General features: G+C 41.4%; 1 protein-coding gene across 1 annotated transcript in view; it reads right to left on the bottom strand.

Annotated features, from left to right (window-relative positions):
* LOC102381332 (coiled-coil domain-containing protein 73-like) overlaps positions 1 to 13346 on the bottom strand; it is a gene marked incomplete at its 5' end in the record, with an annotated part of 26536 nt that extends 13190 nt beyond the window's left edge. Inside the window, 5 exons of the mRNA XM_006031678.3 lie at positions 728 to 2326; positions 2651 to 2693; positions 3657 to 3887; positions 10135 to 10266; positions 13236 to 13346. Of these exons, the coding sequence (XP_006031740.1) occupies positions 728 to 2326; positions 2651 to 2693; positions 3657 to 3887; positions 10135 to 10266; positions 13236 to 13346 (2116 nt within the window). The remainder of the gene's footprint in view (positions 1 to 727; positions 2327 to 2650; positions 2694 to 3656; positions 3888 to 10134; positions 10267 to 13235) is intronic.
* Positions 13347 to 21072: the final 7726 nt, after the last annotated feature.

Raw genomic sequence — 21072 nt, 5'->3', positions numbered from 1 at the left:
AGTGTGAGACCCTCAACTCTTGTGGAAAAAAAAACAATGACAGTTGATTTATGACTCTACCCAGCATCAGGATCACTTAGCAAGGATACAGGTATTCATTGATGATGCATAAGTGTTGACAGTGCAGGCAGTGGGTTACAACTCTTCACCACTGCCACCCCTGCTGCTGCCAGGTGCTGACTCTGACCAGGTGCAGCCCCGCACCCTGTGGCCAGCGCAGAAATTGCACTGCTGCTGCCGGCCACGCCGCTGCTGGGCCTTTTTTTCTGGCTGGGCTGCAGCCCTGCACCCCACCATCAGCACAGAAGTCTGGGTTGGCATGTGCCCACCCATGCCCTCTCCCCATGCATTGCCAATGCAGGTATCCATGTTAGGTCTTCACTCTAATGCCTTCACCTCTAAGCAATAAGGCTGATGTTTACTATGAACACATCTATAAAAATTAAATTAGTTGTCATAGCATTATTCCTGTTCGACAAGGGAATGGAAGAGATGAACTTATTTGTTCAAATAAATGGATAAACATATAGAAATTGTTTACATCTGTCCACATAAGAGAATCTCATGCTAGTAAACAAAATTAAATATCAAAAGGCTTAAGTTTTTGTCTCTAATATTATTTAATATTAATTAAACAGAAAATTCCATATTTAAGAATTTTTTCCACATTTTTTCTTTACAGTTTAAGTTATCAAAGAAACACAATGGAAATGATTATTGCTCTTACCTAGTCCTGTTTCTTTCATTACAGCATTTACACTCAGAGTATGACACCGTTTTGAAGAAAGTATCTCTTTGTTTTCTGATAGACGTAATAGTTTCTCTTTCAAAAGAAAAGGCGCTTTGGAAGTTGAAGCCCCCATTGTTTGACTTTCAACATGATTTACTTTTGACCAAGGACCGAGATCTAAAAACTTTAAGTCTACTGGAGTTTTCTCAGTTTTTTTATCTGAAGTTGAAAGATCAAAGGATGACCTTCCACTTCTGTTTTCTAAATCTCCAGATGTCCTTATGGGTAAAGAACATGATTCTTCCAGGTGACCTTCAGCAAATTTTGCTCCTGCAACTGTATTATTTAGTGACTCTTTTTCCTCTTTTAACAATGTATTCTTCACAGCATTATTATCATTAATCATAGAAGATTGTCTTCCTTTAATGTTTGAAATCTGGGTACCATTTAATTGATCTTTTTCACAGGAAATGTGTTTAACTGTGGTAATTTTGTTTGTGAAATTTTGTTTATGTACAATTTCAAAATCATCACTCTGGGCTGACCAATTTTTTTCAGTGTTTAAAGGCAAAATCACATCTGTACAAACATGTTTATTTATAGCATTTCCTGTTTGTTCAGTAGTGTCTTGCTCAGGTTGGTCACTTTGTGTATCATTCAGTTTTGTCAATGTATCTGGTTTTTCAGTACCTACATTTACATTCTCTATCATAGATATATTATTAGTATTCTTTTCGTTTGTGTTGCCAGAATCTGCACTTGCATTATCACAAAAAAAGGTAGGTTGAACTGGAGCATCAATTATTGTATCACAAGTACTGCTTAACATACAATTTTCATTAGTTTTGCTTGCATTTTCATCATTACATCTCTCTTGAACATTTTTACGAGTCTGTTTAAATGAAGGTGTGTCTGAGGAAATGCCACTGGTGCATCGATTTAACAGTTGTATCTGTTCTGTTTTGCATTGTTTGTCATCTAAATACTTGCCATTGTCCTGTAAACTACATTTCGGAAGTGTTGTCTGATTATTTTCTGTAGCTTGAGACAGGATGGCAAAATTAAATTCTGTTTTAGCTCGTGAAGTGCTTGTGGTACGCTCAGTTGCAGACTCTTTTTCAGTGCCTAGAGCAAAGCTGCACTCTTTGTTAGGTATATCCTTTATAAAGACATCTTTTTCATACTGTGTGGGTGTGATATCTGCCTTATCATTTGTGTTACAAACTAATTCATTTGTAGTACTGCCAGCTGTATGCTTGCTGGAGCCTGTCTGCTGACCAGCATCCTCATTGAAGACACCTGATGCTTCACTATTGTCTAGGAGCATTTTTCTTATTTCAACTGGGAGCTTTGTCGGTGAGCAGGGGCTGTCCTGGGCTTTTACTTTTGCATTTACAATGCTTTTCTCCAAGTACATTTTTTCTTTCGCAACCTCTTTGCACCCAGCAACACATATTTCCCAGGTGTATCCTTGATTACTTAAATTAACATCTGTGCAAAAGGTTTTGCTTGGAGAAGAAACCTCTCTTTGTTTTTTTTCACAAGGGCTAATAGGCTTATCTTCAATCATACAACAGTTTTCAAGAACTTGTAAATCTAAAAATATGAGAGTGTGCTATAATTAGACAAAAAGCTAATGGCTAAATAATGCATTATTTTTAAAGTAATAGGCAAAATGCAATCCATACATAGTTGCATACATAGGACATAGTTGCATTTTAGTTTTTATTTTTCTCATGTGAAATAGAGTTGTAATTTTCTCTAACTATCAGAAAGTTCTGAGGGGTCAATATTGTATTAGGAAAATTTACCAAATGTTATGCTTTTTAAACTGAGAACTGTATGCTAACATTGTTTTCCAGTTTCAAAACAAATAGATAGTTATAAATAAATTTAGGCAGGAAACTAGAAGAAGCTTACCATCTAGAAGAGAAGCTCTGGAACAGTTTTCCCAGTTGGAGTACTAGGGGCACAAAAGACTCTATCTACTTTTAAGACAAATACCTCTAAGTTTACGAAAGGGTTAACATGATGACACACCTGCAAAAGCAGGGCACTGCCTTGAGGACCTAGGAGGTTCCTCACTGTCCTATGTTTGTGTTAACTGTACAGGTTCACTCTAAGTCCTGTCCAACTGAATATTTGTCAGCATAATTGAAAAAAAGCTTTCATTAAATTAATTTATAACATATATTCATATATTTAATTTTATGTTTTCACTCTGCATATAAAATAACATGATTGGTTTACTAGCACAATTGTGTGTCTATTCATCCTTTTAACCTAAAACTGCCTACATTAAATAAAATTCATCTGCTTAATCTAGGGATGGTGGTCATATCAAACAAATATGGCATTAATTTGTCATGACTGAACAACACAGAAAAGCTAAGGCATGATAGTAATCAGAGAAAGTATTAATTAGAAGTATCTTCCAATGTTATTTCTATTAGACAACAAGAAAGATGATTCAGCAAGTACCTATGAAGATCTTAATAATTTGACTTTCTAACGCAGTCATTTTGAAGGCTGATATTTTCATGCCAGGTTCAAAATAAGAAAATATTGTTACAGGAACCTATAAAGTGGGGATGCTGTGACTGCATACAGAGCTGCAGTATTCCTGGCTTGTGCATGAGCGTACAGAGAGAAGGGGAGTCTTTGCCTGACAATGCTCCTTTACAAGAGCCGGGGACAATCGGAGTTTCTCAAAATACAACCATGTGCCTCATGCTGGTATGAGAAAAACATGCTATGCCAGCTTAAAGGATGCAAGATGCAAATACCACTGGTGTGCCAAGCAGCTGTGTGAGAGATTGGGCTTCTACTAAATTTTACACAAACTGACACCTACAGACACCAAGCATTTCAATATGATCTGGACAAGAACATTGATTTAGGGCACTGAATCATGCTCTTGTCATACACTGTCTTTATAAGTATTTATACCTTCAGCAATTATTTTATTTGCCTCTTCAGTGCTATCATTACTTTGTTTTGCCTGTACTTTATCAATGTCAGAAGAATGGCCTACAATATTTTTTACTCCATTTTCTTCTTGTTCAGAAATGCTATCATTTTTAATGTAGCTTGCATAATATTCATCTTCTCTCTGACTAGTCTGTATTCTGATGACCTCAGAGTGTGCTTCACCATTCTGTCATAAAAAGAAACAATATTAACATATTAGTGGGAGATAATGTATATGGGTTTCCTATTGTAGTTTAACATACATTTAAGATAGAAGTCTTGAATCATTTTTTGCTGTTCTGACGTAGAACAGTAATCATTCCTTGGAATTATAAAATTACAGTGGTGTAAGTGAGAAAAAAGCAGATTTACAAGCCAGATGCAGCAGAAAACGTCATTAAATTATTAGGTATTCCAAAAGGGCAACTTCATCTGAAATAAAATCTAACAGATTTTTAAAGGAAAAAGGATGTGAATCAGATTTACTGATTTGGTCATTCATAGGAAGTTAGGCTTCATCAGGCAGTCTTTATGACCTGCTCAATAATTAGCGACAGCTGAGAAAGAAGAGAATAACAAGTGCAGAATGAAGACAAGAAATAAATGATATTATGCATATACACTCAAAGATATACCCCTACATACATAGACATCTAGTATTTTTCCCTTCACAAAAACATTTTTTGTCTCTTTTCGTCCCTGAAATATTGACAGGCATTTCTGTTTAAATTTTTTTCCTACAGGCTAGAGCAACATCACCCTATGTCCATTCAACCCAACTCTGTTGATTTTTTTTTCTCTTGGGATCTGTTGCTTGTTTCTCCTTCTCTGAAGTCTCTTCTCATTTTTCATCATATTGTCTGATGTCCCACCCTCTCTGCTCCCAGTTTATTGCTTCTGTTCTTCCCTTTCTCTGTATTACCAACCTCAAGCATTCAAAATACACGAGAATGACTTAAAAGCATAAACTTTTTTTAAATGTACATTTATGTTCTTTGTATTTGCTCTCTGGCCCTGAGAGTTTAGGATATACTTTATATTTTCAAGCTTTTCTCTGGAACCAGAAAGGCTAGAAATTTACTTTTTTATGACAGCTGATTTTTCAGCAACTGAGGCTTTAAATAAAAACACCAAGGGCACATCCAGACAACTGCAGATGTGCAGTATGTGGCACCTCAGACCCATCTGCAATGCCACATACTACACATGAAGGCATTCCCCACACTGCTACTTTGCAGTGGGGGGAGGAAGGGTTAACCCCGGGAGACCCTGGGGTCAAAAACACCCATGCCAAAAGGGGTAGCACACATGACTGCAGCATATGCCACCCAAAACTGGAGCCCAGCCAGCCAGAGCCACACTCTGGCTGCTGGCCAGGCTTCCTGCTGGCGGTGTAGCTCCCTGAGGCCCCCAGGACCTGAGGCCAGCACAGTTGCTGGCCTCAGCCTCCTCTACCCCACCCAGGGTAACCTGCCACGTGCCAAAGCACATGTGGCATGGGCATTCCTCAGGGACAAGTAGCACTGTGCCACTGCTACTTGTCCCTGGAGAAACAAATATCTGCACTCATCTGGATGTGCCCCAAATCTCCTATGGTTTGCATATCAACTGTGCAAGGCAGTAACACATTCATATTACTCCCTCCTACTGCTTCAGTCCATTGGGCTGGGTCTGTGAAATGAGTTTGTACAAGGAATATTACTATAGCAAGTTGGCATAGGCTTGGAGGGAAAGGACTTGGGCATTTATACATTTGAAGCATTTCAAATTCCACTCCAGTTAAGAGAACTTGAAATTTAGACTGCTTCAGGCTATGAACAGGGGATGCAAAAAGGGGTTGCTCAGTCCTATGATTCTACTTTCCCCAACGTGAGGGCTCTCCTGTGCAGTCTCCCAGTTTTGGAGATGGAGAGATATGCAAGATTGCTGAAGATGGCTATGTGCCCTGCTACCAGAACCAGGAGACTGGAAGCTCATCCCACCTCTCCCCTCCCTACCAGTCCAAGAGACCCTGTGTCCCCTAGCTGGAAACAGGAAATCAGAGGCGGAGAGGCATGAAGAAATCCCTGCTTTCTAACCCTGGGAAAGGTTGAATACAAAGGAGAGTGCTCATTGTCTGTCTGCCCTGCTCTCCCTTCCTCCTCCTGTGGGACACAGAGCCTTGTGGGATGCAAGACAACTGAGAAACCTGTTATTCTCTGTAGAGCACAGATGTAACTGGAAGTGCTTCAGAATGAAATGCTTTCAACTAATTGCTGGTTTCCTCCAGGGTTATTTTTGGAGCACTTGGCCATTTTTGTAGCACTCCATTGGAGGTATACATCTGTTCACGCCTCTTTTAAGTGCTTCAAAGGCATATGGAGTGCTTCAAATGGTACGTCTGTCCAGGGCCAGAGTATGTGAATCAGTAAGATAAAGCCTCTTAGAGAGAGAATATTATACAAGAAGTAATTTACATACCTCAGTCCTGTTTTTACTGTGTTTTGCTTACTTAATTAATTGAAGTACTTCATAAGATACAGAAGCACAAATTTTCAAGTGTGGCCTCCAGTCTTGAAGGACCTAATCTCAGACCTATTTTTTAAAGGTACTCAGTGGGGCTACCTCTCCCATTAATTTCAAATTAATACTCAGTTCTTCTAAAGATAAGACTCCAAATATGTAAACTTAAGTGATCAAAAATTGACAACAATCTGCAGCTAATATACACACAGTAGGTACATCTACACATGTGCTTAACTGAAAATAGACTAATTAGTAGGGCTGTGCAAAGCTTCGATCACTGATTTGATTCAGAGGAGATTTGGCCCCATTTGGCGGCTGAATCTCTGAATCAGAAGTGAATCAGGAGACCCATTAATCTCTCCGAATCAAATTGGAAGCCTCCGAATCGATTTGGAGAGGTTCAGAGACATTCGGTGATTCAGCCATAGACACAGCTTTATGTTTTTTCTGTGTTCCGTGAAATACCAGGCGTGGTTCATGAATGCTGCAATGGTGGGGCAGATGGAACATGCCATGGGAGCACAAGGGAGGTCCCCCATGTGCTTGGTGGTGGACCCAGAAGGGGACCAGAAGTAGTTCTGGTCCCCTTCTGGGTCCGTTGCAGAGCATGTAGGCCCCCCCACCCCCCCAAGCTCGGCGACTGGTGCCTCCCGGGTCTGGGGGGGGCACCTGGGGTCCCCCTGTGGCTGATCGCTGAGCCAGGGAGGTGCAGGGAGGGTCCCCCGCATGCTCGGTGACAGACCCAGAAGTGGATTGGAAGTACTCTATCCACTCCATCTGCCCCACCATTTCTGTTCACAAGCCATGCCTAGTACGTCAAGGTACAAAGAAAAAACATAGAAAGCTGTGTCTGTAGCCAAATCGCTGATTCTCCGACTCAGGATCGAATCTTCAGATTCGGCTGAATTGAATTGGGACAGTGATCCGAATCAGCTAATCAAATCACTGTCCCCCTAATTGGGCCGAATCCAAATCAAATACTGCCCTCTTAAAAGTTAAATTAGTAGTGGAGTAAAGTATCACTGTCTATACCTGCTACACTATCATGCCACAGCAAATTAATTTATGCCATTGTCAGATAGTACTGTCAGGGACAGTACTACTTTACAGTGGAGTAATTAACTGCAGTTAAACACAAGTGTAGACACTGACCAGAGGTGTAAATTGAACCTAGTTAGTCCTGGTAGCAGGGTGCCAGACTAGCCACTTTTGGCACCCTCATGCCCCAGCCAGCCCCTCCACTGCCTGATGCCACTGACCCCCCATACTCTCTGCCAGCCTAGCCCTGGCATAAACTGCTCTGCCCTGGCTCAAATTGCTGCTGTCCCGGGTGCATGTGTAGTCACTGTGCCTGGGAGTAGTTTACTCTGGCTCCGACTGCTCCAGAGTTGATTACTTCACATTAACTGCACATGTAGATACAGCCAATACGTATATGCAGGGATCACAACGATGTGTAGTCATTCATAATGTGATATGTGGCAGTTATTTAACATGCGTAGCTACACACAAAACAGAGTAAACCAGAGGAGAAACATACCATTAAAATAGGGAGGAAGTTAAGATAAATAACATGTAATTACTCAGTCGTGCAATAGTTTATGCATATGCTTAGCTTTATGTCCTCTGAGAAATTCAGAGTTCAACTGGACTATATACAGGGTGTAAAGTTAAGCATGTGCAGATGTCTTTAGAGGAGTGGGGCCTGAGTCAAGACCTTCAAGATTACATCTTTTAAAGTAATTTTAAGGCATCTCTTACAAAAATGATTTCTCATATCACATAGGCCACTAACACAGATAAGAAAGCCACTTATTGAATCACCAACGTTTGTGACTAGCTCCTGTGACTTTCTTGGCATTTAACCACTGAAGATTTGACTAACCTTCCTTAATTTTTGCTATCTGATTATCTTACAGCTTAAACTTTTATGGCAGTAGGCCATCAGATACTGTAAGACAAGGCCAACATGTGGCATTGATGCCACAAGCTGGTGCAGGCAGGTTCTTGGTATGGCATGTAGCAGATTGGTAAGGGGTCAGGCAGCACAGTGGCAGATAAGGCAGGAAGCAGAAAGTAAAGTAGCAAATTGGGCAGGAAGCACAGGGAAGGAAACATAAACCAGAGCAGCAAATCAGACAGAGGGTGGGGATTGGAGTGGCACTTGATGACTATGCAGAACTAATTTGTAACACACTTGGCAAAAATTACCCCCATCCCACTGCTATATCTATTTAGAAAAAATTCCAAGAATTTTGGCATTTATAAATACATACTTTAAACATCTATACTTTCAAAGAGCTCTTACATAAAGCATAGGGACATATTAATATAGATCATCATAATACAGGTTTTAGTGGATGATTAATAATATGCCCTAACTGTACAATTGAAACATCTTTATTTCACTCAAATAAACAATAATTTTTGGAGCCACAGGACTCTTATAAACATTAATGGAACTCATGCAACAGTATCCCCATGTAATACACTGAATAACATTGCCTCTCTCAAGTTTAAATCAGTTAGGTGTGGCAGGATGCTTAGGGCACCTGCCACTTTAAGAGCTGAAGCAGCCTGCACAGCATCCTGCAGGTGCAGGCGAGGACTGAGCGTGGAGTCAGCTGACCCAGGGTGCCTGCAAGTGGTGCTAGGGCTAAGTGGTGGAGTCATCTGACTGGAGGAGGGCTGAGCTTAGTTTAAGCCGCATTTAGTTAGAACAGCCTTTAAGGATCACCTACCTCTTTTCTTCTATGGCAGAAGGTCAAGAAGCAAGTGCCATAAAGCTGAACTTATGCCATTTATGGATTCTCCTAAGCCAGTGATGCTCAACCTTTTGGCCCTGCAGGCCAGACGACTGGTGTAGGACCAGTTCACAGGCCAGATCTAGCATGTGGGGTAGGTGTGTAGGGTTGGTCCACATGTGTGATCTAGCATGATGGCCCAGCCACACACGCTGGCCTGATACCATCCTGATTTCACACATCAGATATGGCCACTCACCAGCTCAGCTCTGCTTGCTGGATCCAGCTGTGTGCTGGCTTGACCCAGGTGACAGAGTTGGCCATGTGCCAGCCTGACCCCATGTGCTGGCCCCACTGCATGCTGGTGCAATCTAGTGCACAGGGCCACATCATCCAGCATACAGGGCTCCCCACGGGTCTGGAATTTGGCATCAGGGGAGCTACAGTTAACATTCCAATTACTTTACCCCCCAACTACCAAATTTTCACACCTGTGGGGAGACCCAGAGATTCGTGGGCTGGATCTGACCCAGTCTGGAGGTTGAGCACACTTATCATAAGCAAATAGGAGTTTTTCACCCCATTTTTACTCACCTGAAATAGTGGAAAGATAGAGTAGAAGATAGAATCTGGTCCAGTGTCTGTTCTACTCTTGTTGTTATTCTTCTATTTTCTGCAGTCATTTATTAACACATTCAGAATTTTAAGCCTTAGATGATTTGTTTAAGACATTGGATAAAAGATTGTTTATATTGGGCTTCCCTTGTTTTAATGCAGATACCAAATTTTTCGGTCATCCTACATTATAGAGACTGAAATCAGTTTCTCTGTAAAGGATCTGCTTCTACAATTCCACCAAGCCTATGTACAGATGAATGTTTCACAGAAGTAAATTCTGTCTTCAACAAATTCTATCTAACACAACCAAGTGCCAAGTTTATAATCTTATCTAAACTTAGTGAGGGAATGAATAACCAAATCTCAAGATTTTCTAGCCTCAGAAAGGAGAAACCTACTGTAGGTAGATTTTAGAATTTTACTGGATCACTATGTTGAAGATCTTGGCTTTACAAAATGGAAGTTTCATGAAGGTCATAACAAGGTTTAGAATAAATGCCAAAGACTAGACAGACAGACAGATGAAATATGTAAATTTGTAACTATTCATACACACTTCATTTTTACCTGCAGGTTTTCCTCTTGCCCAGCATGTTGATCTGTCTGAGGAGAATGGCAGTCTTGGAGATGTGTGAAAGCTCCTTTAAGTGACAGCAACTCATTTTTTATAGTATTTACCTCCCTTGTCATGTTTTCCTCCTGCAAGTATTGAACAGAAGAAGTGATCACACCATTTGTTGCATCTGGAAACTTGAAAAATAATATTTTTATAGCATGAATCTTCAAACTACAGAATCAAAGAGGAGAAACAAAAAGGCAAAAATAAAACTCATCAATTACTGGCATAAACTGTCTTAAATATGAACTATATCTTCAGAGAAACATGACAACACAGAAGAAGGAAAAGGGAAACGAGAAGACTGAGAAATGGAGCTCATTGCATGAAAATGAGTGGGACCCTTCTGGTCCAACTCATTGCAGATTGTATTTATCTGACTCTTTTTTTTTTTTTTTTAATTTCTGGTTGACAACCAGAAAATAATATTTGTATGTCTCTAATGACTTTTTGTTTGAGCATTCATGCCTGATACTAAGCCACTTGCTGAAAAGATTACATTTGAAAATTAATCTCTCAATTTATAAAATATGAAAGAGAATAAAATAATGGCTCCCATCAAAGGAAAGTATACCGTGGGTATATCTACACTGCATTCTAGCTCACATGTGTGTGGGTCCTGACCAGGAAATTCTGCCTCCAAAAGTCCACACTTCAGGAAACAATATGCATTAAACTGTAGGCATGAACTGACTCTGCAGCTACACATTTGGCACAAAGAGTTCTGGAAGTATATCCCAGGATTCATAGCATTTCACCAACTGGATCTACTCTAGGAATTAGTTTGCAGTGTACTGCAAAGAACTGATGTGTACTCCCCCCTGCCCCCTCCCCACAGAAGCAATTTTAGCCCACCAATACATTTCATTTGAGATTGCATCTGAAGTAGTTTGTTGCCTATGAAAGCTCATGCTTTTCTGAACTAGCTAGTATCTAAGGCCTTTGCCACATTACATATATTATGCAATTAACTGATTAATTGCATAATAAATGTAGACCAGCCACATATGCAAAGTAATTATCACGCCATAAAAATATCTAGCTAGCTATAAAGACACCCAACCAGCTCCAAAATTAGTGCTTGAAAATGTATAACAACTCTATAGTTGGTTTCTATCCAGCTTTGGTTTGAATGTGTACCCCCTCCCTGCAATTTTTGCCTGACTTGAGAGTAACTTCCTCTGTGCTCCTGGATTTCATTCTCAGTTTAACTGATATATTTTTTACAGCTGTAAACAATCTATTATGGGAACAATCTATTAAAAGTCACCACTTAACAGTAGTAGAAAAATTCTAGCCGTACAGACACAGGAGACAAAGAAACCATCTATTACAGTTGGGTGAATGAAGGGACACATATTTTTTCCTTGTCGTACATACATTGTCCTCCAGCCTAAAAAGATAATCTTGGCTAATAGCAGATAGAACGGACAAAAAAAGGAGAGGACCTATCTTCAGTGGACACTTGAAGGAATTTCTAGCTAATGTCACCCTTAAAGAAAGGAAGCTGTAGGTGAAAGCATGGTCCTTCATCATATATGGTGAATCAGATGTAAATTACATAGCAGGTTCACCAGAATATTGCATCTGAAACCACAGATCTACATGATACTGCATCCCCCAATCCCTGTCCCTTCTAGGAGCTAACCCCATCCCACCAAAATCATATGCCTTGTATAATGTATTATTTGGCAGTCCATTCAATTTGTATTCTGCTAACACTTTCTATTATATAATTACTTGATGAATAATTTTTGTCATTTTATAACCTAAGCTCAAATGAACATACTTTGGCCTATCTTAAGAAAGATAAAGAGGATAATATTGAATGGGCATCAGAGGTTAATCTACCTCTGCACACAGCAGAAGTCCAGCTGCACATGATCTTAACATTATCAATGAGACTGGAATATTACAAGGAATTAAATGAAATAAAGTCAAATTGGATTGGCTACAGTAGAAACACAAGTTAAGAATAAATATTTACCAAATAGATCAAACTGGGAATGAAGTTATAAATAAATATCATTTGCAATTATGTAGAAGATTATTACAAACATTTCAGTGAAACAAACAGAGCTAATTCATATTTGACACGTAAAGCGAGAGTAAAGGGCTTTGTACTGGAGTTATTTTGAACAATTAGGGAGATGTCAGCTTCCCTCCTTAAACCACTGAGCATCACCGGAGCTGCTTTAGAGCTTCAGGTTAGAGTACTCTTTCCAGCACTTATATTCAAAGAGTCAAGTCAAGAGAGAAGGCAGAAATATAGACAGCTCTGTACAAGCCCCTCACAGCCTTCTCTGCCATATTTCCATTGCCTTTCAGGAAAGCAGATTAGAAATGAAAATTTTAAAAAATGTGACAGCTTTTCTGGTTTCCACTATTTTCTGAAAACTTTAAAATGTTAATTTTCTTACCAAAATGTTTCCTTTCCTTACTTGTGAACAATGGTTTATTATTGTAGTTCATTTGTCACTGTAATTCTACCTCAAAGCTGCTGAGTACGATATTTGATTTTACAAATCACTGAAATATTTTGTAGTAGTAGTATGAAAAACAAATATTGAAGATAGGTCAGTGTTTTGGGCCCATTAAACTTGACAAAATGTCTTACATTTTTGTAACTTTAATGTACATGAGCTTATACTAGAGTTTTATAGTTTAATTTCTGGCAGTTTACTAATGATTTTTTACAGTCCAGGAATATAATCTAGGAAAATGCCAGCAATGGTTGACAAACGTATTAATTCTGGAACACTATCCAAATACTATATTAAAAACAAACAAATAAACCTTCCATTTGGCTCATGTGATAAAGGCCCAAAAGCGCACATTGCTCGCCTTCTAAAGTCCAGAAGCCAAATGGAGTTTATATTAAATCTAGATTTTAAAAATATTTATTTCTAGAAAATTTTGCATTGCCAGGAAATTAATGATATTTGACTTTATACCTACTTTATTTTTGCAATATTTTCTTGGCTTTTAGGGATTATTTGATAACTATTTAAAAAACCTCTTAATATTCTAACATTTAATTTAATAAACCTACATCTTTTTTCCAAGTTCTTACTGCTTCCTCATGCTCATTCTGAAGATTAAGGAACTTTTCTTCATTTTCTTTTGCCTTCTCCCTTTGCAGCTCATTATCTCTTTCAAGGGTCTGCAATAAAATTAATTATCCAAAAAATAATCAATACCACATTAATGAATTTTGATGTGTTTTATGTTGCTGAGACCTTTGCTTCTAACATGCTGAAAGTGCCATACAGATCAGTGATAATGTGCTATCTCGACAATAATTTTCATAAATTAACAGAAAGGTGCTTATAGTTTAGCTAACAGGAAACAGGGGGAGGTTATGAAAAAGAAATGGCTATAAAAGGGTATAAAAACACTTGCCATTATTCAGTTTCACTGCATAAGTTTTAATGTGCTGAAGAAGTAATATAAAGTGCAGAGATGAGAAATATGTAATGTAGCACAATCTAGCCCCACTGAACTTAAAGAAAAAAACTACAGAATAGCCAAAGAAAAATCTTCTTATCAGTATGAATAACCTTTCCTGTAATTTGTACTTTTGATTGTAAACTGAGATTCCAGCATATCTACTGAAATGTAAAAAAAAAATAGTGTATGTTTGATTGCCCTTTATTTTTACTAGTTAACTGAAACTGAATAAAAGTGTATTAAAATAATAGCAATATGCTGCACAGCTTTTATGCTATCATAACTGTGTTTCTAGCATTTCTGGGCTAACTCAGTGTCAGCTTTACTATCATTTTGATAAATTAAAACAAGCTTGTGTAAATACACCATATCAGTTCTCAAACATCTCTCAGGTACCACTGGAATTTTTACCCTATCCAATTTTTATAACACACAGTTAAAAGGATAAAAGATTTAGCACATCCATTACCCATGGTAAACATGATACATACACACTTGAAAATATAAATGCAGTTTTAATGCATTCAAACTTATTTATATGATTTTGTTTCAATTCTCTGGAAGCACTTCTAAAATATACCAGATATAAAAACATTCTTTCAAAGGAATTCTTCTCTGCTTTACCTTTTAAATACAAAAATATTAAATTGTTTCTGATTTACTTCACAACAAGGTTAACGTGCTTATAATCAGACTAATTATGATAGCATTTAGAATAATAATACAAAATATAACATATAAAAAATTAGAGTACTTCCATGCTTCAAAGTTTTTAAAAACAGGTTACACAAACACTTGTCTGGAATGGTCTAGACAAGAATGACTCTGTCTTGAACATGGGTATTGGACTAGATGACCTCCTGAGGTCCCTTCCAGGCTTATTTTTGCGTACTTGGAGAATTTACTTCATAAGCTGTTAGCAAAAATACATTAATTTGTCATTGAATTAAACAATAAGACAATATATTTTCTGAATAAGAGCACTAATAAAATACAGTTATATAGTAACTGTCATTCCACAGGGCTTCACAAACTATAAGCTTGATCCAATACCAATTAATTTCAATAGGCAATAGATCAGGCTTTATATTCTCTGGGATCTATACACCCACAGATAAAAAGCAACCTCCTCTGAAGTAGATTGTAACAGTTACTTAGAGCACAGTTTCTAGGAAAAAAATAAATGCAGAATGAAATATTTGGTATACAAAATGTGTGGTAATTATTCAAACTGGAATTTAGCTAGGACTGATCTGAAACACCTAAGTTTTCCTTGAAGATCTCCATTCCCAGTATAAACTTATGCAGACCCTACTTAGCAAATGAGATCAATGTTTGATGTGGCTATTGTTGTGTAATGGCCTTATTAATAATAAATCACAGAAGTAGATATACTGTAAAATACATTATCAAAAGTAATTTATTGCAATTATAAAATGTTATTATTAACAGTATGAAGGACATCAAAATATTGCCAGCACCAAGCTCTACAGTTGCAGATATCAAGCACATCTCCCTTTACCTGATGCCCCTTAGTAAAGTGAGAAGCCTAAATATCACCAAAAAAAATCTTTTTTCTTCTCCTTCTCCTTTGCAAAACATATGGCACTGTCACCTTGATGTCATTATTCTCTCCTTGAAATAAGAATTTTAGTCCTCAGATCTTGGATAATGTTTACTAAGGTAAAAAAAGTAAAGCTGTATCTGTGATTAGAGACGAATAAATCAAAGTCTAATATTTCTTACTATAAATATATTAAGTAATCTTTCTTATGGTGTCTAGTACTACCCACTGAATGACATTTATAGTCTTTATATTCTTATTAATTTGCTGTTTTACAAAAATCAGTTCTTTAGAATAAGAAATAGGCCAGCATTCTGCCAAATCTTGTATGAAAGGGTTACTTATGTTACAGTAATCATGGTTCTTCAAGGTGCGCTATCCACTTACATTCCTCTGACTTGCATGTAGTGACCTAGATCCAAGAAAGTAGAAGCCCAGTCTACCTAAACAATGCTTTATAAGACAACTCTGCTCAGATGAGCATGAGATAGACTACTGAACCGTGGCCGTGTCTGAGATACTGACTGCGCAGTAGCCCATGACTACAGGTTTCCCTCGCTTTATGCAGGCTCTGTATGTGCGAATTTGCTCTTATGCGATAACTCTTTTTATACCCAAAATTTATTATATGCAAGGTAAATTCAGTCTTATGCGATCAACATAGGCACACACTTCCCCCAACCCAAGCAGGTAAGTCTGTGGGGGAAGGGGTGGGGGGAGGGGAAAGGGTCATGAGGGGAGTGGGGAAACAAGGTCCCAGTGATGAAGAAGGGAGCAGAGCACGGGCAGGAGCAGTGACCAGGGTGAGTGAGGCCCCAGCCAGGCCAGGTGGTAAGACAAGCAGAGGCCCAGGGGGCGTGCGCCCCCCCAGCGATTTGTGCACAGGGTGGAGGCGGCATGCTGCTACATGCTGCACTTGGAGCTCCACTGCCCCAAGAGCCATTCCTGGGGCAGCTGCAGCAGGGAGCAGCAGTAGCCGCCTCCACCCCCATGCACAAATCGGGGGGGCACATGCCCTATGGGCCTCTGCTTGTCCCACTACCCAGCCCAGCTCAGGGCTTACTCAGCCTGGCCCCTGCTCCTACCTGTTCCCCGCTCCACCCCTCACTGCTGGGGTCTCGGCCACTCAGCCCAGCCCACATGCAGATCCGGGGGCACGCGCCCTCCATGCCTTCCCAGGGTGTGCATAGCAGCAGGAGCTGCATCCCCCGTCCTGCGCCCCACCCCAGCTCCAGCCCCAGCCCCACTCCCTCCCTCACTGCCATGGGTACAGTGAAGGCTTGGAACATATCCTTATTAGTTACATTGTAGAGTGGATTCCCTCTATGCAAATTCAAGTTATGCTCAGTTTTCCAGGAACGCATGTACCACATAAAGTGAGGGAAACCTGTACTGCGCAGTAGCATTGTGTGGCAGAAAGCATGATGTGACACTACTGCACAGAAGTCTTGGAATACTGTGCCAAGACTTGGATAGAGAAGGCAGAAAAGGGGGGGGGTGGCACTCTATGTCAAGGAGCACTACACATCCTCTGCCAGCAGAATGGGGTCAGGGGACAGGGAATTTTCAGGCCAGCTTGCGGAGACACTAAAAGCAAGGGATGTAGTTGTCATGGGCGATTTTAATTACCCGGACATCTGCTGGGAGGAGCAGTCAGCCGGGACGGACCGCTCCAGGAGGTTCTTGGCCGAGTTGCAGGACCTCCACTTGATTCAGGAGGTGCACAGTCCCACCAGAGGAGATGCTCTGCTGGACCTGGTCCTGGCCGCAGGCGACGACCTGGTAAGAGGCCTCCAGGTTCTTGACCACCTGGGCAATAGTGATCATCGCGTGCTGGAATTCACCATCCAGCGTAGAGTGTCAAGGGCCCGCAGCAAGGTGGTGGCCCTAGACTTCAGGAGGGCCAACTTCAGTGAGATGAGGAGATTAGTGGGAGAGGAACTGGGGTCCTTGAGGGCAGAGGAACTCAGCGTCCAAGAGGAGTGGTCGTTCCTTAAGGAAACGATACTCGGGGCCCAAGGGGTGTCCATCCCGACAAGAAGCAAGGCGGGCAGGAGTGTCCAAAAGCCCCCCTGGCTCACCAAGGGTGTCCGGGAATGCCTGCTTGCCAAAAGGGTGGCGTACGCCCGGTGGAAGGGGGGTGTAATCTCCAAAGAGGAGTATACCTCCTCTGCTCGGGCCTGCAGGCGGGCTGTTAGGAAGGCCAAGGCGGAGATAGAGCTCGGATTAGCGTCCAGGATTAAGGATAACAAAAAGTCCTTTTTCAAATATATTGGGAGGATGAAGAAGGCGCCGGGTAATGTGGGGCCCCTGCAGGATATGCGGGGCAATCTGGTGGTTGCGTCAGAGGATAAAGCGGACCTCTTTAACCAATTCTTCACCTCCGTTTTCTTGTGCAGGGACCGGGACTTCCCTGCTGTGATAGAAGCCGGACGCGAGGGGATCGCCTTCAGACCTCAGGTTGGGGAGGACCGGGTTAGAGAGCTTCTGGAGGGGCTGGACGCGTTCAAGTCAGCGGGTCCGGATGCTCTCCACCCCAGGGTGCTGAGGGAGCTGGCTGGGGTTATTGCAGGGCCCCTGGCACGGCTCTACGAGCGATCGTGGTGCTTGGGCCAGGTGCCAGACGATTGGAAGGTAGCTAATGTGGTCCCCATCTTCAAAAAAGGGAAAAGGGAGGACCCGGGCAATTATAGGCCCGTCAGTCTTACCTCAATCCTGGGGAAGCTCTTTGAGAAGATCATCAAGGAGCACATTTGTGATGGGCCGGCATCAGAAATGATGCTCAGGGGCAATCAGCATGGATTTATTAGGGGGAGATCATGTCAGACCAACCTGATTGCCTTTTATGATCAGGTCACAAAGGCCATGGACGCAGGTGTCGCGGTGGATGTAGTCTTTCTGGACTTCAGCAAGGCCTTTGACACCGTCTCTCACCCCATCCTAATTAATAAACTAGGCGACTGTGGCATAGATGCCTACACGGTCAGATGGATTGCAGATTGGCTGAAGGGTCGCACTCAGAGGGTGGTGGTGGATGGATCATACTCGACTTGGGGGGAGGTGGGTAGTGGAGTCCCCCAGGGCTCGGTCCTGGGGCCTGCGCTGTTCAATTTCTTCATCAGCGATCTTGATGCTGGGGTGGAAAGCAACCTGTTTAAATTCGCTGATGACACCAAAATTTGGGGGGAGGTGAGCACGCTAGCAGGGAGAGAGAGATTGCAGAAGGATCTGGATAGGTTACAGGGGTGGGCAAACAGGAACAGGATGTGTTTCAATACGGACAAGTGCAGGGTGCTGCACTTGGGTAGTAGGAACCAGCAGCACACTTATACGATGGGGAGCTCCCTACTTGAGAGCACGGAGGCGGAAAGGGATCTTGGTGTCATTATTGACTCCAAGATGAACATGGGCCGACAATGCGAGGTCATGGTTGGCAGGGCTAACCGGACCTTGTCGTGCATCCACAGGTGCATCTCGAGTAGAGCCAGGGAGGTGATCCTCCCCCTCTATGCGACGCTGGTCAGGCCGCAGCTGGAGTATTGTGTCCAGTTCTGTGCGCCCCATTTCAGGAGGGATGTGGACAACATGGAGAGGGTCCAGAGGAGGGCCACCCGCATGATCCGGGGACAACAGGGCAGACCCTACAGTGAGAGACTGCGGGACTTGAACCTATTCAGCCTCCACAAGAGAAGGCTGAGGGGGGACCTGGTGACCGTCTATAAACTCACTAGGGGGAACCAGAAGGGTTTGGGGGAGACGCTGTTTCCCCTAGCCCCCGCTGGCATAACAAGGAGTAATGGGCACAAGTTGATGGAGAGGAGGTACAGATTGGACATCCGAAAAAACTACTTCACAGTTAGGGCGGCTAGGAGCTGGAACCAACTTCCAAGGGAGGTGGTGCTGGCCCCTACCCTGGGGATCTTTAAGAAGAGGCTGGATACTTACCTGGCTGGACTCATTTGAGTCCCGTTTTTGTTTTTAGGGTTTGTGGTTTTTTTTTTTTTGGGTTGTTCTCCCGCCCTGGCGGGGGGTCGGGCTAGAAGATCTATTAGGTCCCTTCCGACCCTAAAACTATGAAACTATGAAACTGTGCAGTCAGTGTCACAAAAAAGCCATTTGGTCGCATTACTGCACACCAGTAACTCCAGTTACTGCTGAAGTTACTCCAGTTACTGCACAGTCATTTAGTACTTGTTCATTACTGCGCAGTCAGCATCTCATGTAGACATGGCCAGTATGAACCAAATGTATGAGCTTATCTACCATATCTCCCAACAAGTTCCCTTCCTCAGGTCTAGGAAACAAGCAGGTACAGCTTAAGCTGAATAACAAATTTAAAATGGTATTTATTTTAACTCCATTTATGTTTAGAGATGGATTTTTTAAAGGAGTCCATCACTTAACATTCCCCACTTTGGCACATAAGCTTAACTCCATATATTTCTCATCTCTTTGATGTAAGAATGTCTTGCCTCCGCTCTCTGAAAACTGAAAGCTAAGAATTGTTAGCAAGAGTTCCTTAATTGATGTCAAGTACTAAGATGATGGATGAGAACAGAAATGCTACCTATAGAAATGGTATGGCAGACTGGACCCAAACCAGATCAAAACCAATATCATTACAACTAGAAATAAATAAGTGGCCTGAGCAGGCTATAGGAACAGGTCTTTACTCCACCCATGAAACACCAACAAGCAAATCAACTGCCGTGAAGTTTCTCTGGGATCTACAATGGTACTTCAATGTAAAACAAAATGCTATATTTGGAGTTACAAGGTGTAGACAACTATAGTGAGTTGTTTGTCTGAGAAACTGGGTCGGCCTGGGCCTAAACACCCAACTGGGAGGCTCAGGGCCCAAGTACAAGTTTGGCCCTCTACCAGGCCACAGCTCATGGAGGAAGGCAGAGCATCAAGGAAAGGGGCTCCACCAAGAAACGGTTTCCCACTTCTGGCCCCTAATTGGCCCAGGGCTCTCAGCACCTGACTGGATCTTCCTGCCTATATAAGGCTTCCTGTTTCCTGGGAAAACTATCTGGACCAGCCTACTTGTGCAAGTGGGCTAGTACCCACCAGATGGATCCCACAGACTAGTCTTTAACCCCCAGACCCTTCTGAGTGGGAACTAACAGCTTCTCAGGAACAACTAATCCACTTAAAGCAGGCAAACCATGTTCTGCAGTTCCAGGCCAGTCAACTAGTGGCAAAAAAGCAAGACCCGAGGGCTTATGACTGCCAGCGATTGCAAGACCACATAAGGCGGTTGCAAACGAGAATTATTCCTTCTAGGCACATTCACTGGACCTGTACTGAGCACACTCATTTTGTAACTATTACTATAGTCTTTTACTTTCTTCAAGGAACCAGAACTGTCTCTCTCCCTTCTTTAGAATTAGCTTCAGAAAATTTTGCTCTTATGTAGGTCCTTATCTTTTTTCAGGCTGGGAGAGAAAATAAACTTTAGTCTCTTGATCCAATAAAAAAAAAGAATTTTAACAGAATATTAATAGCATCACACTTCAAGTTACCTCAGTATTTCCTATAGTAATCTATAAACACATTTCAATTGTAATGGCTACATAATAGAACTCTACTCTAGAGGGGACATTGCTTCTAAAGTATATATATATGTGTCAGGATGTAGGAAAACAAATGTCAGGAAATTGCTGTAAAACATTTAAGGGAAAAGTACTATCAACTATCAACCTGCGGGTACACAGTAACCTGGGTGATAGTGACCACCACTTGGTAGAGTTCACTATTCAGTGAAGGGTGAGAAAAATATCCAGTGATGCTAAAGTTTTAGACTTCAGAAGGGCCAACTTTAGTAAACTTAGGAACCTAGTTAGTGAGGTGGCCAAATTCAAGAGCATCA

The sequence above is a fragment of the Alligator sinensis genome, unplaced genomic scaffold (genome assembly GCF_000455745.1).
Source record: "Alligator sinensis unplaced genomic scaffold, ASM45574v1 scaffold439_1, whole genome shotgun sequence".
Taxonomy (NCBI): Eukaryota; Metazoa; Chordata; order Crocodylia; family Alligatoridae; genus Alligator; species Alligator sinensis.
This window is presented reverse-complemented; position numbering and strand designations above follow the sequence as displayed.